At 55.6% G+C, this 15914-nt stretch overlaps 6 protein-coding genes across 6 annotated transcripts; 5 read left to right on the forward strand and 1 right to left on the reverse strand.

Moving 5' to 3' along the window:
* Positions 1-579: 579 nt before the first annotated feature.
* MFIFM68171_06084 (Flavoprotein domain-containing protein) lies at positions 580-2379 on the forward strand (the record flags this gene model as incomplete). The annotated part of the gene is made up of 1 exon (XM_071061504.1): positions 580-2379. One exon carries the CDS (start codon positions 580-582, stop codon positions 2377-2379), a length of 1800 nt encoding a protein of 599 aa, XP_070917605.1.
* Positions 2380-2610: 231 nt separating this feature from the next.
* Positions 2611-3253, reverse strand: MFIFM68171_06085 (Dynactin subunit 6; the record flags this gene model as incomplete). The annotated part of the gene is made up of 2 exons (XM_071061505.1): positions 2611-2799; positions 2861-3253. 2 exons carry the CDS (start codon positions 3251-3253, stop codon positions 2611-2613), a joined length of 582 nt encoding a protein of 193 aa, XP_070917606.1.
* A 434-nt stretch (positions 3254-3687) lies between these two features.
* Positions 3688-5312, forward strand: NDH51 (NADH dehydrogenase [ubiquinone] flavoprotein 1, mitochondrial; the record flags this gene model as incomplete). Its single annotated transcript, XM_071061506.1, has 3 exons — positions 3688-4020; positions 4093-5080; positions 5143-5312. 3 exons carry the CDS (start codon positions 3688-3690, stop codon positions 5310-5312), a joined length of 1491 nt encoding a protein of 496 aa, XP_070917607.1.
* Positions 5313-5862: 550 nt separating this feature from the next.
* MFIFM68171_06087 (uncharacterized protein) lies at positions 5863-7040 on the forward strand (the record flags this gene model as incomplete). The annotated part of the gene is made up of 2 exons (XM_071061507.1): positions 5863-5917; positions 6181-7040. 2 exons carry the CDS (start codon positions 5863-5865, stop codon positions 7038-7040), a joined length of 915 nt encoding a protein of 304 aa, XP_070917608.1.
* An 848-nt stretch (positions 7041-7888) lies between these two features.
* Positions 7889-9295, forward strand: SRP40 (jun-like transcription factor; the record flags this gene model as incomplete). The annotated part of the gene is made up of 1 exon (XM_071061508.1): positions 7889-9295. The coding sequence occupies one exon, from the start codon at positions 7889-7891 to the stop codon at positions 9293-9295; it is 1407 nt and encodes a 468-aa protein (XP_070917609.1).
* A 3551-nt stretch (positions 9296-12846) lies between these two features.
* Positions 12847-15117, forward strand: MFIFM68171_06089 (Adenosine deaminase domain-containing protein; the record flags this gene model as incomplete). Its single annotated transcript, XM_071061509.1, has 4 exons — positions 12847-13922; positions 13979-14358; positions 14415-14805; positions 14868-15117. 4 exons carry the CDS (start codon positions 12847-12849, stop codon positions 15115-15117), a joined length of 2097 nt encoding a protein of 698 aa, XP_070917610.1.
* Between the last annotated feature and the right edge of the window lie 797 nt (positions 15118-15914).

Raw genomic sequence — 15914 nt, forward strand, 5'->3', positions numbered from 1 at the left:
CAAGAAATCCGTCCACTCGGCAAGCTCCCTGCAGCGCAGGGGGGGGGGGGGACTCCGTTCTTCAGCCTTATCCAGCATGTGGTTGATCCGTGCCACCCTGGCCAGTGACCCGCAAATCAACACCATCGGTTGGATAATGTGGACGTCAGGCAAAGGTCGAGAACCCAGCACTTATCAACCAACTACACAGTTTACCGACAACCACTCCTTCCAACATCCAAAAGTCGTCTGCCGTGCTTCCTGGGCCGCATATTGCAATATTTGCAGTTCACTGGTCACAGGGCCGACTTGCATTGCGGCAGTAGTTACTTTTCTTTTCTTTTTTTTCCCCTTTCAGACAGGGAGCCAAACCTGCTTATCAGCCCACGGTCACCAGCGCCTAAAGGACCGGTGCGGCGGGGTCGCCCGCCTACTTAGTTCTGCATCTTCGGGCCCAGCACTCAACAACCTTGTCAGAAAACAGAAACCCTTAGCAGCAGCAGCACACCTATCAGTCTCAACTGCCTGTGCCGCCGTCAAGTGTCGACCGCCTTTGCCCCGCCATCCAGTGGCAACTCCACACAGGCCGTTCGATCCAACATGTCGGAAGCCTACCCTAGCCCACAACTCTCAACCGTCTACCGACAGGGGAGCGCAGATAGAGTGTCTTCGAGTCTTTCCATCAGCGAGATACAGCGCCCGCGATCGCTACATCTCCTGGTTGCCGCCAATGGTCCCCGAGATGTGGCCTGCGCTCAGGCAATCGCCGTCCGCTTGTCCAAAGAACCGCAGATCATCACACGAGCAATAGTTGACGAGATGACGCATAGACTGGCACAGGAGATCATGGTACTGCAAAACCGAAGCCTGAAGAAGGGTGGTGCCGATGGCTCGAGCGCAAAGGACATCGAGAGCTGCCAGCAGCAGGCCTCTGAACTGGTCGAGTGGGCCGACCTGCTCGTACTTGCGCCCATTGACGCCGACACTCTTGCCAAGATGATGTGCGGAATGTCTGACACGTTGTTACTGGAGGTGCTGCGGGGCTGGGATCCGTCAAAGAGAATCCTGCTGATCCCGGGCATGACGACTCAGATGTGGGAGAACCCCGTAACTAAGAGGCAAATGAGTAAGCTGCATCGCAAATGGGGTTGGATTAGGGTCATGCCACCCATACTGTGGCACTACGACAAAGGGGCCAACCCTAAGCGCATTGTCGAATGGGACGGTTTCAACGAGGTTCTGAGCATCATAAAGAACCAGGCTGATTTCTTGAAGCTGGGCCACGACGTCGAGGTCGGCGCTCAGTCAGGAGCGCTAGCCGCTGCCAGCAACAAGGTGCGAAGCACGCTCCCTCCCGAGATATGGAGCATGATTTTCGAGTTCATAAACGACTGGGAGCTCGCCACATGCCTCGGCGTCTTCACGACCCTAGAGATGCCCACAAGCCAAGGCTGGAGGCGCGAGCCCAAGGACCCCAACGATCCGCTGCAGGTATTCATGCACAAATTAGAGTGGACCCTCCTTAGGGCCGATACGGAGGCGGTTTGCAAGAAGCTGTCCGAGGCACCCGCGTCATTCCACGACCTGTCGGCCCTGGCGGTCCACCTCATCTTCAAGTTCTCCCTGACCGGCGTCCTCACGTACATAGAGTCCAACTTTCCGCACATCTTCAAGTGCTTCGACGGCAAAACCATCCCCACCAAAGCCTCGGCGTACTACGGCCGGACCGACATCCTCGACTGGTGGGCTAAGTCGCCCTCCTTCCTAGAGAAGCAATACGACGCGGAAGCGCTGAACGGCGCGTCCGGGCGGGGTTTCGTACACGTGCTTGAGTGGTGGCGGCGCTCGGGCCTGCCGCTCAAGTATACCGAGGCCGCCTTTGAGATGGCCAGCTCAAAGGGCCACGTGCATGTGCTCGAGTGGTGGCGCGAGGCGAACATGCAAGACGCGTCCATCGTGCTCAAACCCGGCCGCTCACTTCTGGCCGCGGCGCAGTGGGGCCAGCTGGCGGTGATGCGGTGGTGGGAGGAGAGCGGGATCCCGGTCGGCCACCAGGACGCCGTGTGCAAGATGGCCAGTCGGTGGGGCCAGGTCAAAGTGCTGGATCTGTGGCGCCAGCTGCGCGGCGACGAGAAGCTGCAATATGACAACCAGATCCTCATCGAGGCGACCTACCACGCCCATATCCCCGTGCTCGAGTGGTGGCGCAAGTATGCTCACGGGGAGCTGCCCGGGATGGAAGAGGGAAGTGGCAACCGAGTCGAGTACAAGACGATGGACGTGGAGGAGGCCCTGGATGACTCGCTGGGCGATCAGACAAAGGTCAGGAGGTGGTGGGCTGAGAACGGACTCAACTTGGGGCTCGGGACAAGCGAGTGGATGAAAGTACGGTACTTGTGAAAATAGAAAAGTGTCGCCGGAATCGAATAGCCGGACATTCCTGCTGTTGGTCGGGCTGGCTGCGTAAGGTGAGGGCAATGGGTGGTTTAGAAGGTCTGTGGTAAAAAGGGGCTGTCAAAAACCTGGTACATGGTGGGAACAAGGCCTATACACGAGTCATAGGAGAATGAAAACATGTATATCATGAAGTATGGGTATCTCATGCGGGTATAGCGGAAAAGCGCCACGAACTTAGACAAATTTCGCTGGGTTACTGGGTATCATCCTTCTCAAAACGTCAATCTGCCGTGCTTGGCCCTTGTTCTTCAGCTCAGCAATGCCACGCTTGTCCGGCCGCCGCATGCCATTCGAGTAGACTACCGTCAAGTCTGGGATAACCTCGGCAGCGGCTATTTCGGTATGTGGTGTAAGTGTGCAGTGCTATCACAGGTACATGTCAGCCAGCCGCGCAGTGGAAGAGGAAATCTTGGGATCAACTCACCTTGCCAATCATAGCCCCCGCCCCGACCTTGGCCCCAACTCCGACCGTCGTCCCCTCCCCAATTACCGTATCCCCAGCTTCGATCGACGCGCCCACCTCAACGGTCACATAGTCACCCAGTGTGACGGCCGCCTCGGTGATCCTGCCCGACGTGCCCACCGCCCCGATGACGGCCCGCTCGTGCACAACGCAGCGCCGCCCGATATTGATACGGCCCGCGAGCGAGTCCAGCTTGGCCCGCGGATGGATCACGCTCTCGCTGCTGACGGTTATTAGGTTAGCGCCGGTCAGGAGGGCCGAGTCGGCGATGGTTATCGACGAGGAGAAGTGCACGGGCGGTTTGGGGCCGGACTGGGAGACAGGGGGGAGGATAGAGTGGCGTTTGGAAGACATTGGCTCGTTCTTTTCCTATTTTTTACAGTGGTGATGTCGGAGTAGGTCGGCGCCGGTAATGCATAGCTGCTAAGGTATGGCTCTCGCTTCCGCTGAAAGCTTATCGGCTGGCAGCTAGCAACGCGCGTCCGAGCTCCATCCGAAATCGCGAAATACATTTACCTTAAAGGGGAGCTTCCCCACAGCTGCGTCAGAGGTCAGAGATTCTTGGCGGGTTCCCGCCACAAAGCGCCCGCCACAACCAATTGCGGCAGCTGTAGCCAATCAGAGAGACTCCAAAACCAAACCTCTCGAAAGCCGCTCAATTGATCCGTCGCTCAGTCGGCAACCTCAAGCTTGTCCACGACATCCGCAGATTTCCCCGTCCCGATTGGCATCCCACACCTCTGCTCTGCCGAGCAGAGACTGCCACCACATCAGCACCGGGCCCCAAAATGCTCTCACGTACTGCGGCGCCGACGAAGGCGTCGGCAAGGGCCATTTCGAGCGCAGCGACAGCCGCCACCCAGCAATGTCGCTCCTTCGCTACGGTCCAGGACGCCGGCCCCGCCCCGAAACGCACCTACGGCGGCCTGCGGGATCAGGACCGCATCTTCCAGAACCTCTATGGCCGCTACCCCCCCGATCTTAAGCATGCGAAGAAGATGGGCGACTGGCACAAGACCAAGGAGATCATCCTCAAAGGCCACGATTGGATCATTGGCGAGATCAAGGCCTCGGGCCTACGCGGGCGCGGCGGTGCTGGCTTTCCCTCGGGTCTCAAATGGGTATGCAGTGATCCTCCTTGCTGTTCTACGTCAATCTGCGCAAGTGACTTAACCGTTCGCTTCTTCCTATAGTCTTTCATGAACTTCAAGGACTGGGACAAGGACAACAAGCCGCGCTATCTAGTCGTCAATGCCGACGAGGGTGAGCCGGGCACCTGCAAGGACCGCGAGATTATGCGCAAGGACCCCCATAAGCTGGTCGAGGGCTGCTTGGTTGCTGGGCGTGCCATGAACGCAACGGCTGCCTATATCTACATCCGCGGCGAATTTATCCAGGAGGCCGCCATCCTCCAGAACGCCATCAACGAGGCCTATTCCGAGGGCCTGATTGGAAAGAACGCCTGCGGCTCCGGCTACGACTTCGACGTCTACGTCCACCGTGGTGGCGGTGCTTACGTCTGCGGCGAAGAGACCAGCTTGATCGAATCGCTCGAGGGCAAGCCCGGAAAGCCCCGCCTTAAGCCTCCTTTCCCGGCGGCCGTCGGTCTGTTCGGCTGCCCATCGACTGTTGCCAACGTCGAGACGGTTGCCGTCGCCCCCACCATCTGCCGTCGCGGTGGCAGCTGGTTCGCGAGCTTCGGCCGCGAGCGCAACCAGGGTACCAAGCTCTTCTGCATCAGCGGGCACGTCAACAACCCGTGCACGGTCGAGGAGGAGATGAGCATCCCGATGCGCGAGCTGATCGAGAAGCACTGCGGCGGCGTGCGCGGTGGCTGGGACAACCTGTTGGCCGTCATCCCGGGCGGCTCGTCGACGCCCATCCTGCCCAAGCACATCTGCGACGACCAGCTGATGGATTTTGACGCGCTCAAGGACAGCCAGTCAGGTCTGGGCACGGCCGCCGTCATCGTCATGGACAAGAGCACCGACGTGGTGCGCGCCATCTCGCGCCTCAGCCACTTCTACAGGCACGAGTCCTGCGGCCAGTGCACGCCCTGCCGCGAGGGCAGCAAATGGACCGAGCAGATTATGCAACGGTTCGAGAAGGGCATGGGCCGCGAGCGCGAGATTGACATGCTGCAGGAGCTGACGAAGCAGGTTGAGGGTCACACTATTTGCGGTAAGTTCCTCTTCTATTATGAACCTTGAAGGGTGTAACGCTAATAGCATCTGCTTGTGTAGCTCTCGGCGAGGCCTTTGCTTGGCCCATCCAAGGCCTTATCCGCCACTTCCGGCCCGAGCTCGAGGCGCGCATGCAAAAGTTTGCTAAGGAGACGGGGGGCGAAGCGCTGGCGGGCGGCTGGGAGCACGATGCAAGAGTGCAGGGCAAGCTCACTTCTCCTGGCATGTAAATGGGGTGGTCCGGGGTCAAAGGGAGGAGAGAACGGATGTGGAGAGGATTTGGATCATGTACACTGTACATACACCGACATCGCTGTAGGGCTCCATACGGGGCTGTCTTGTATTTACTTTGTCGAACTTTAAGGGCAACAGGGGAATACGCTCACAGGTGATGGTTCGACTGTTTATGCCGACTTGGACGGAATGGCCTGTGTTTCCCGCCGTCCCTTTCCCTGACCTCGAGGGGGCGCTCGGGGTTTCGTCCAGAGTTGAGAACCATTCCTGTTAATCTTCCATCACAAAGGGATTCCTCTTTTCCAACCCCCTGTTGGTGCCGAGGCTAGAAACCGGGGCGTCCGGACACATCGACCAATCACCAAGGTTCGCCCACATATTTCTGATCTTTCAATCTTGGATTCATCAATCCGACAACCACAACCGACAGAGTTGTACACTGCATAGAAGTCTGCTGCTCAACACTTTTACAGATTTTGTCTCTTTCAATTCTCTTCATAATATCATAATCGCAACAGTTGTGGGGAATTACCTTTCTGCCCCAAGATGGCGGAAGGGGTCAGCACCTTGGAACAGTTTGCCAAATTTGGGACTGATGCCTGTGAGTAGGGATATCCGGTTGCTTTCGCCTGTTTATTTTCTCCTGAATTTCTCACCACCAACACTGTACATCTCCTACCTCGATATGCCACGCTACGAAGTACCCAGTTAAACCGCCATCTCCAATTCAACATGGATCTCTTCCCTCCTCCCCGCCCCCTTTTTTCATCATACCCACACATAATCCCTTTGCCAACCGAGAAACAAATAAACAAACACACAATCCTAACCATCAAACTAACTGCGGGACAACCATACAACAAGACGGCCTAGAACGCCTCCTCCGCCTCCTCCAATCCCTCACCCAGCTCCTCCTCTCCTACCCCTCCCTCATCCCCCTCCTCCTCCTCCCCCCGTCCACTCTCATAGCGATCCCCCACCCAACCCCTATCCTCCTCTCCCCCCTCCGCAACCGCCTCGCCACCCTCCGCCGCGCCTTCCGCATCTTCCGCTTCCTCGAATCCTTCGCCGCCGCCTGGACGACCGCAGCAGCAGCAACAACGACAACAACAACAACAACAACACCACCAACCGCCGGAATCGCGGCGCGCATGATGGCGCTGCAGCGGCACCTGGACGTTGCGGCCAAGTCGTTCACGGGCATGTACCTGCTCCTGGAGAGCGCGACGTTTGCCGAGGCGCTGGACGTGCCCGGCCTGAGCGTGTGGGGGGAGGAGAGGGCGAGGAGGCTGAACGTGGAGGCGCAGCGGTTTTGGTTTCTGGGCCTGGTCTGCGCGGTCCTGGGCGGGGGGTTGAGGGTTTTTTTGGAGGGGAAGGCCGAGGCGGAGGGGAAGGGGAAAGGGCAAGGGAAGGGGAAGGGGAAGGGGAAGGGGAAGGGGAAGGGGAAGGGGAAGGGGAAGGGGAATGGGAACGAGGGGGGAAAACCAAAGGAGGGGAGCGTAAATGTGGACGTTGCTAAGGTGAGGGAGAAAAAGAGGAAGATTGTTCGGCGGCTGGTGGCGGATGTGATGGATCTTGCTGTCCCCGGGTCGGTGGTCGGCTGGGTGCCCTTGTCCCCTGGGGTGGTGAGCTTTTTGATGCTTTGGAGCACTGTGTTGACTGGGTTGGAAGTGTGGGAGAGATGCGGCAGGGATGTGGCCGCCGCTAAGGGAGTTAAGGGGTAGATACTGTGAGGCTTGGGGAAAGAGAGATCTTGAACGATTCACATGGATTGGATACGCATACGCATAGATCATGATACGGCTACTTGTGGTGCTCTCCCCATCTTTATCTTTACTCGGCAAGTGTATTTAGGCCAGTCCATGATAACCATAGCCAAGCCGTCTGAGATATACCCGGCAGATATCAGCGCCGTCTTAAATATGCCTTGACCGTGTGGATGCCTTGAGATCAGGCCGCTCTGCAAGGCCTCGACCAGCAGTTCCACACGGCCAGCCAGCCACAGACATATCGCGTCGTGGAATGAGCTCATCACGCACTGAACAAGCCAGACAACAGCAAGTTCGACTATTAGGGACGGAAAATCCGATCGTCGGCAAGCTAATCGGCCCCGGCATGTCAACACCTCAGGGGCTCGAGCGTTTGTTGAGACCTGATTGGATCTTCGAGTTGGGACGAAGCGCAACACGAGCCGTTCGGGATGGCCTGGCTGGTGCCAGATTGACGGCTGGTGCCAGCGGGCGGGGCGTCCCTCCTGCAAGGGGCAATGTGGGGAAGTCAAAACTTTAATCCCGAGGCACGATTAGGCGCGGCAGAAAACAAAAATATAAAGGCGGTGAGGCGCAACCAAAGGAAGGCGCCCGAAATTTTTGCGACAGCAACCGCGTTCCGGCCGCTCGAAATCCATTCTTAGATCTCTGCGCGAGTTGGTGCGGAAAGCCGGACCTCGTAGACTTTGCCAATTCTACATCACAACCTTCGGTCCATGTCCGCACCGCCAGCGTGGCTATTCTCCAACAACTCTGTGCCCTCTAATAACAAGAAACCGGCCAACAGTGCAAGCCCACAGGCAATGGCTGGAGACAAGAAGGCAAAGGCCGGCGGTTCGCAAAAGAAGACCGCCGCGACCGGCAAGTCGTCCTCAGCTGTGTCGCCACCCGCACAGCTCATGGACCTCGTCGAGAGCTTCCTGTCCGAGCACGACTTTGTTGACGCCCACAGCGCATTTACGAAACAACGTGCCAAGAAGGGTTGGAAGAAGGCCACAGACAAGCCCCGGCACGCTGGCAATCACTCCCTGGTCTCCGTCTTCCAAACCTGGGAGACGTCGCTGAGCAACACTGCCAGCGGAAAGAGCATCAAAGCCGCTGCTAAGCAAGTTACTAAAGTCAGCAGCAGCAGTGGCAGCAGCAGCGACTCGGATTCATCGGATAGTGAGAGTGAGGGTAACGACGACGTCGAGATGAGAGACGCTCAGGAAGAATCGTCCAGCTCAGAGTCCAGCAGCAGCAGCAGTAGCAGCAATGGAGACAGCGGGGACAGCGAGAGCGAGAGCGAGAGCGAGAGCGAGAGCGAAAGTGACAATGAGGATGAGGCACAGACGGCGAAACCTGCCGCCAACCGATTGAAGCGCAAGGCCGCTTCTGAGAGCAGCGACTCGTCCGACGCAGAGTCTTCTGATTCCAGCTCCGATGAGGAGCGCCCAGCTCCCAAGAAGCAGAAGGTCACGGCGGCGGCTGCGGTTAAATCTTCCGAATCGGCCTCCGACTCCTCCTCCGAGTCTTCCTCCGACGAGTCTTCCGAGTCCTCCGACTCCGATTCTGATTCCGGGTCGGATAACAAGCCCAAGCCGAAAAACAAGAAACCGGCAGCGGAAAAGGAGGACCCATCCTCCGACGACTCGTCCTCTTCCTCCGAATCAGAGTCGGATTCCTCGTCGGATTCTGAATCCTCGGACTTCGAAGACGAAGCCGAGGAAGCAGCGAAGGTGCCCCTCCCCGAGTCCGGCTCTGATTCCTCCAGCGACGACTCATCATCGTCCTCATCCGACTCGGACTCGGACTCCGAAGCCGAAACCAAAACCAAGGGCACCAAGTCCACCTCATCGACAACCAACAACGCCGCCTCTTCGGACAGCTCTGCCACACTCGGCAAGGCCTCCCCGAAAATCTACCCTGTCGATAAATTCGCCCCCCTCCCACCCGACCCGGCGACGGTGAAAACCAACAATCGTGGCAAGAACGGCAACGGCAAGACTGTCAACGCCCCCTTCTCGCGCATCAACCGCGACATCAAGGTCGACCCGCGCTTCTCCTCCAATGCTTTTGCAGGGCACGACTGGGGCCGCAAGGCGCATGAGGACCTAATCGTCACGAAGGGCAAGGGTTTCACAAAGGAGAAAAATAAGAAGAAGAAGGGCAGCTATCGCGGCGGCAGGATCGATACCCACGCTGTGGGTGGCATCAAGTTTGATGACTAGACAGGTTTTCTGGATGGTCCGTTAGCTACGAGGCTACATAGTAGTTGGGCGGGAGCCAGGAGGTCATTTTAAAGCGAAAGGAACAAAGCGGGCATTGAGCGCATTTCGCGACTTCGGTAGAGACATTACTAGGGCATTCATCCGGCAACTAGGAAATCATCTCTGCCATGGTTTTTAACTTGCGGCATGCGGACAGCGTGGATACCGCTATCGGGGGATTTTCAAACCGGTTGGTGCCCATATTCTGGTAGATGCAAGGCTTGACGTTTGGCAACGCAATTAGAGTCTAGAAATATCATGGGCGCAGCTTTAGTGGGGAAAATCGGTCACACACAGTCTAATGCTAGAGAGCTCGTAGACGCCCGGGTTTAGACTACACGTGATTAGGCTCTGTTAAATGCTAGCAAATACATTCTAATTACGAATTAGATCTGAAATGAGGTCGGTCGAGGATGTTGTTGAAAGCAGTGACGGAACAACGCGTAGGATCAATTGGGGCATAAGATTATTCATCACACTGTGCAATGGACGAGTGAAGATCAATCACGGTCGATTTGATCACCCATGAAACGAGATGTCGACCTCCCTCCACTATCGGAATTGAAACGAAACCCCCGATGACGGTTAAATAGTACGAGGGAAGTAATTAAAAACGTGAAGTGCCCAGCACAGAACGCATTTCACCAGCATTGGGATGCCACTACATCCACCAGGTGGATCTTGTGAGTCGTGGCGTTAGCGCCTCAATTCCCCCATCCTATGGTATGGCCGACAAAGGTAATGTCAAGTCCGATGTATGTACAAATTCCTTGGGGAAACGAATGCCTTGAGGAGGGGCTAAACATTCGGCACGAGCATCTTAAACAACTTCTCGAGCCGCCAGGGTAAGTCCGCACCAAAAAAAAAAAAAAGGAATGAAAGAAAAGTTGCCCATCGGAAACTTAGGGGATTTGTGAAACCCTGGTACAATGTCAGAGGACCTTATGGGTCTGCCGCCTGATCAGGATTCAGACACAGCCTCATAAATATCCAGTTTCCTCATGTTACACAAACCTCCATAAATGCGGACGGCCTGACATTTAGGGAATCAAGCGCTGGTAAATTGGAGCGCTTGGGTCGGATACTTATTACGCTTAACAGCATGGTAATTCTGGCTACCTTGGTAGTGCAATATTGAAGGCCTTATTGCTTCTAATCCAAACTTGACAAATCTTTGCCATGAAATTGGATGGGACACAGCCGAGGCAGAACGGTACATGTTGGTGTAGGGCATGGCGCAAGAATCCATCCAATTCAATCATCAACAGCCCGGGTTCAATGTAAGCGAGGTCACAGCCGCTCAAGCGAGGATCGACTCAGAAATCAATCAGTTGAGGTGCCTGGGAAAACTAGAAGCTAAGGGATGCTTAGGATCCTGATCCGTAGTGTCGACGATGAAGGCCTGCTAGTGAGCTGAATTGTTTACTGGGTTCGGGTTTATTAATACGCTAGCTGAGGAGTTTATATTTCATATTCTTTCGAGAATCGCAGGATGAATGTAATGACCCTAAGAGAAATGGTTGATAAATACAACAGTACCTTGCCCTGTCCATCGGCATTTCTCAACTGAGTGAGTCCTAGTATTGGGTGCTGTAATTAACGGTATAGACACCTGGACCGCCTGGAGAAACCGGGCAGAGCAAATACAGATCTCTAAATCAATTTCGGAGCACGCCCCGAGTCTCCCTGTTGAGTCCCAGTGCACTGCAAGGCAGAACGATGGCACTAGTGGGATTTTCGGGCATCCACCCTTCTGCATGGTGCGTAACTGAATCGCGGCCGTGGGGGCCCTGTAAACGAAGATTGGGCCATAGGAAAGAATACCTACCTAGCCATTATTCATGTTGGGACCTTGTGTTAGGTATGGAAGATGATCTTTGCAAAGGAAAAAAAATTGGTATCCACAACCCGGGACATGGAAGGGCAAGGCAGATCGATAGCTCGTATTTATACCTAGTTTGGCGGTGGAGCATGAAGCCATTTCACAGATCACAATCCACGCGCTGTCCATCGAGGTCAACTGGGGAACGCCAAGTTGACGGAGGGACACAACAATAAACAACAAGCTAACCTCCCACGGCTGCCAACTAGTTTAGGCCTTACTGTGTTTGTGCGAGGTACGCTTCATAGCGCCAAAATGCGAGAACGACGGTGTTGAGACTCAGAGTTACGGACAATTCATGTTGCTCTGTTGTTGCCCGTGATGCCGAAACCTGGCAAGGCGCTGAGCGGGGCATCCTGACCTGTTGGTGACCTCAACTAAGCATCTAGGGAATGCAGTTTCCACTTGGTAGGTAGTACCGGGGCATTACGGCCGCCACGTTGGAGATGCAAGCACCTGGGCTTCGCCAGTGCGGCGGCATCACTGCAGCTTCTCCATTAGAGGCTCTCTGGCGGAAACCTGGGCGGCATAGAAGGCACTGGAACTGGCAATGAAAATTCAGGCTCCAACTACGGCATGAAGCAGGAAGGCTTGACCTTCTTTTGCCCGGAACTTCTTTTGGACACTCGAAGATGAGTTCCGTAAGCAAGGGTACAGCCTCTTTTATCATCTGATCCAGCCAACTGCCTCGGGTGGCCCACCCGGTCCATCCAATGCTGGGACACGACGCTGTTAGACATGTGGAACGGGGGTGCGGTGTGCCTCTGGTGCCAAGGGGACCATCTGGGCTCGGAGCCGCATCAAGGCTAATAAGGCAAAGCAAGGTTGCCCAAGCGGTGAGGTATCCTAGCTGGTAGCAAGTGGAGGTGGGACTTGGCACAAGGGGAACATGGCTCAGCTAGGTACAGTACCTACGTGACTGAATCATATTTGCTCAACCTTCTGTTTCAGCAATAACCTAGCGGCCTCACGAATGACTGCATTCTGTCAACCAGAGCCGGGATGCCTTTTCCGCCTGACTACCTTGACTGAAACGGGCACAAATCCCGTCTTACACGAGGGTCGGGTGAGACCACTAGTGGCTGGGAGGGGACCCGAGGATTGGGAAGCGGCGGGTGGCCTTGCGCCTTGAAATTCAGCCTTGCTGCAGGTGCTGTTGGGCGAGGTGGGGCGGATTGCTCGAATGGTGCACGGACACACCACAGTGGACACAGCCAGCGGTACTGTCGTGTGGCGCCGCTCGCTAGGCAGGCGGAGGGTACTGACGGGGCTCACATCGCCGGTGCTGCTACAGTATCATCTCCTCCATCGTCAATGCTCATAGTGTTCGCAACCCACTGGCGGGGCGTTCATGGATACCTTCACATCTGATGCTCCACACCTTCTATGAACCGCACCGGGTGACATTAAATTCATCCCTTCCCGCGCGTCTGCCCCTCTCCGCGCATCGCCCAACACAACAAAGCACGCCGCACTCACCAGCCGCTTCACTCATTCCAGCCAGGACTTGGCCTCACTTTGATCGCAAAGAGCTGCGCTTTGTGAATCCTCCACCAGCCAGCCTTACCTGCAAAAGCTCACTCCTTCATCAGCGCCTGACAATCGCTATACTGTCGAGACCTGCGCCCTCATGCGTGAACCTTACAGCTCCGACTTACTCAACTCTGACCATAATGGGAACGAGCAATCGCAGGAACCCAAGCAAGCGCCCACGAGCACAGTCAAGACAGCCCGTCGACACCGCCTCACCGAGTTTATGACTAACTATCTCCACTTCAGATCCTCCGAGAAGGGCAAGAGGCCTGGGGATCCGTCCGTCGAAGGTGATGCCGTGCGGCGGGGTGGGGAGACCGTGCCCAAGCGGCTGAGGCAAGACAGCGCGGCCGTCGTAGACGCAAGCGATGATTCCCGCAATAGCCCAGGGGAACCGAGGCCCGAGACCATCAACGACCAATTAAGGGCTCTCCTTGATTTCTCCGATGCCCCAAAGAAACCGGAATCCCGCGAGTTCGCTAGCAAGGAGGCGTACGAGAGGGCCAGGAAGGCATTTGAGGCGTTCGCGCTGCAGAAGACAGAGGCATACGATGCCTTGCGCAAGGAAGTCGCCCAACACGAGGGTGCTATGGGGTTTGAGTTTGCCTGCACTAAAAATGCCAGCGACCTGGAGATTAGGGCCAACGTGGTCCTGCAACGTCTCAAGGAACAGGACATTGAGCGGTTCTACAAGACGGCCAAGCCCAAGACCGGCTATCACGGTCAGAAGCACGCGAGGTTCTACGGCGACCACTTCCTTTCCAATGTCGACATCATCAAGGAGACGCAGCTCTTTGGCCTGTGCCGGGCCATGCCCAAGGGTGCCCATCTCCATATACACTTTAACGCCAACCTACTTCCCAACTTTTTGCTTGGCATTGCCAAGAAGATGGAACACATGTTCATCTGGAGCAATATGTCTCTGGCTAAAGATACTGCACTGGAGGAGTGTAGGATACAGTTCAGCATCATGAGCAATGAGACAGCGAAGAGTAGGGGCGAAGGGAACCTCCTTGACTGTCGATACGAGGGGCAGCGGGTGATGCGATTCAAAGAGTTCATAGACGAATTTCGGAGGCGCCACAAGCACGGTATGGACGTGGATGCCTGGCTGCAAAATAAGCTGGTATTCCAAGAGGAAGAGGCTCATAACATGCTCCAAACGGCCGAAGGGTGAGGCTCAGCCCTGTCGTCTCTGTGGCCTGTCGTAGTGACTGACATGTTTGCAGGGCATGGGAGAAGTTTAATGCCAGAACGCAGATGATGAAGGGTCTCTTCAATTACGAAACTGCCTACAAAGAATACACAATCCAGTGTCTAGAGGAGTTTAAAGAAGACAACATCCAGTACGCTGAGATCCGGCCAAACTTTATGTCGACAAACCAAGTGTGGAAGGACGACGGCTCCGGTCAGATCAACAATAAAGGCATCATGGACCTCATCATTGAGCAGTACGAGGCGTTCCAGAGAGGCCATCAACGGAAAGTTGTGAAGGGGCTCAAGATCATCTACTGCACGCCTCGTTCGTTCCCGAACGATCTGGTTGCGGCTGCGCTGAATGAGTGCCTCGATTTCAAGATGACAGACAAATACTCGGCTTATATAGCAGGTAAGAGTAGCTCAAGGTGTGATGGTGAAGACCAGAAGCTCAATGTTGCAATCTAGGCTTCGACCTTGTGGGCGAAGAAGGCAAAGGCAGGCCTCTCGAGGATTTCAAGGAGGAGTTTCTCGAGTTCAAGAGGCTCTGCGCCCAAAAGAATACCGACATCCCGTTTCTCTTCCACTGCGGCGAGACGCTGGATATTGGCACCAAGACGGACGGAAACCTCCTGGACGCGCTGCTCCTCGGTTCGAAGCGGGTCGGTCACGGCTTCGCATTGCCCCGGCACCCGTACATCATGGAGCAGATGAAGAAGCGCAAAGTCTGCGTCGAGGTCTGCCCCATCTCCAACGAAATTCTCGGCCTGACACCGAGGATAAGCGGCCACTCGATGTACAGCCTCTTAGCCAACAACGTGCCCTGCACCATCAACGCAGACAATGGCACGCTCTTCAGGTATGTCTAGCACTCCGGGACCTCCTTCTACAGTCTACTTGGGCTGACCGTCCCTGCCGCAGATCAACCCTCTCGCACGATTTTTACCAGGTTTTGGCGGGCAAGTCAGACATGACGCTTCACGGTTTGCGCCAGCTGATCGAGTGGAGCATTGAGTACTCGTGCATGGAGCCCGACCTCAAGACGGAAGTCAGAGCACATTGGGAGAAAGAGTGGAATGACTTCTGCCAGCGGATCGTCGACGGCAAGTTCGCAAAGCCACTGAGCGAGAAAGGCACCAAGGAGGATGATGGCAGGCTCCCTCTACCATGATCCTGCTGCCGGTTACATTTGACTGGGCCGATCAAAACAATGGTTATTTAGTATTTGTTTTGTGTTTCGTTTGCGATTTTATTTTTCCCTGTTGTCACGAGACACGATTTGAGGATTATGAGCTGGGTCGATGTTTGATGGCGGCAATGGGCGGAATATAGAGGTATTCCATGATACCACCCGGAATGGATGATGTTTTCTTCAGTGCCGCAAGGCTCTCGAGGCGAGGTGGTTTGGGGTTTCTGGAGGCGCACTGTGGTGGACGGAATAGTGAGAGAGCAGTGGATACATGGTGTCTGCAATCGAGCGGCCGCATCTATTGGGCGATCTCCCGCTGCATGTTAAAGAGTGATGTCTTTCGCTTCATTTTTTTTCTTGTCCATCCAACCGTCGTCTATCACTTGACACCCATTTCTCCGCCTTTACTAAAAGATCGACAGTTGGGCACGCAGAGCCTCGGGGAAAAGGGGGGGAAAGAGAGTTGTTAACCCAATGCTTGCGCCTTGTTGGTCCCGGCTGCGGATTTGGCGAATGCCCGATGCAGAGACTATCACACCGGGTAGCCACTCGCTAATTACTACAGCAATTCGTGGTTGCCGCTGGGCGAACCACAGCAGACCTCTGGAATCCCTGTTCGACCAATGCGCCTAGTCGCGCCTCAGCCGCCCGAAATTCGGTAGTTTCAAGAATTCCTCTGCTTGCCAACTCCGCAATACCTCGCGGCCTTTGCTACTCATCAGTTTGATGGGGAAGGCCGGAACGCTGGCCCTTTGTTTTTATTAACCACGGCGTATTCG

Source organism: Madurella fahalii, assembly GCF_045866475.1.
Source record: "Madurella fahalii IFM 68171 DNA, scaffold_3, whole genome shotgun sequence".
Lineage (NCBI taxonomy): Eukaryota > Fungi > Ascomycota > Sordariomycetes > Sordariales > Madurella > Madurella fahalii.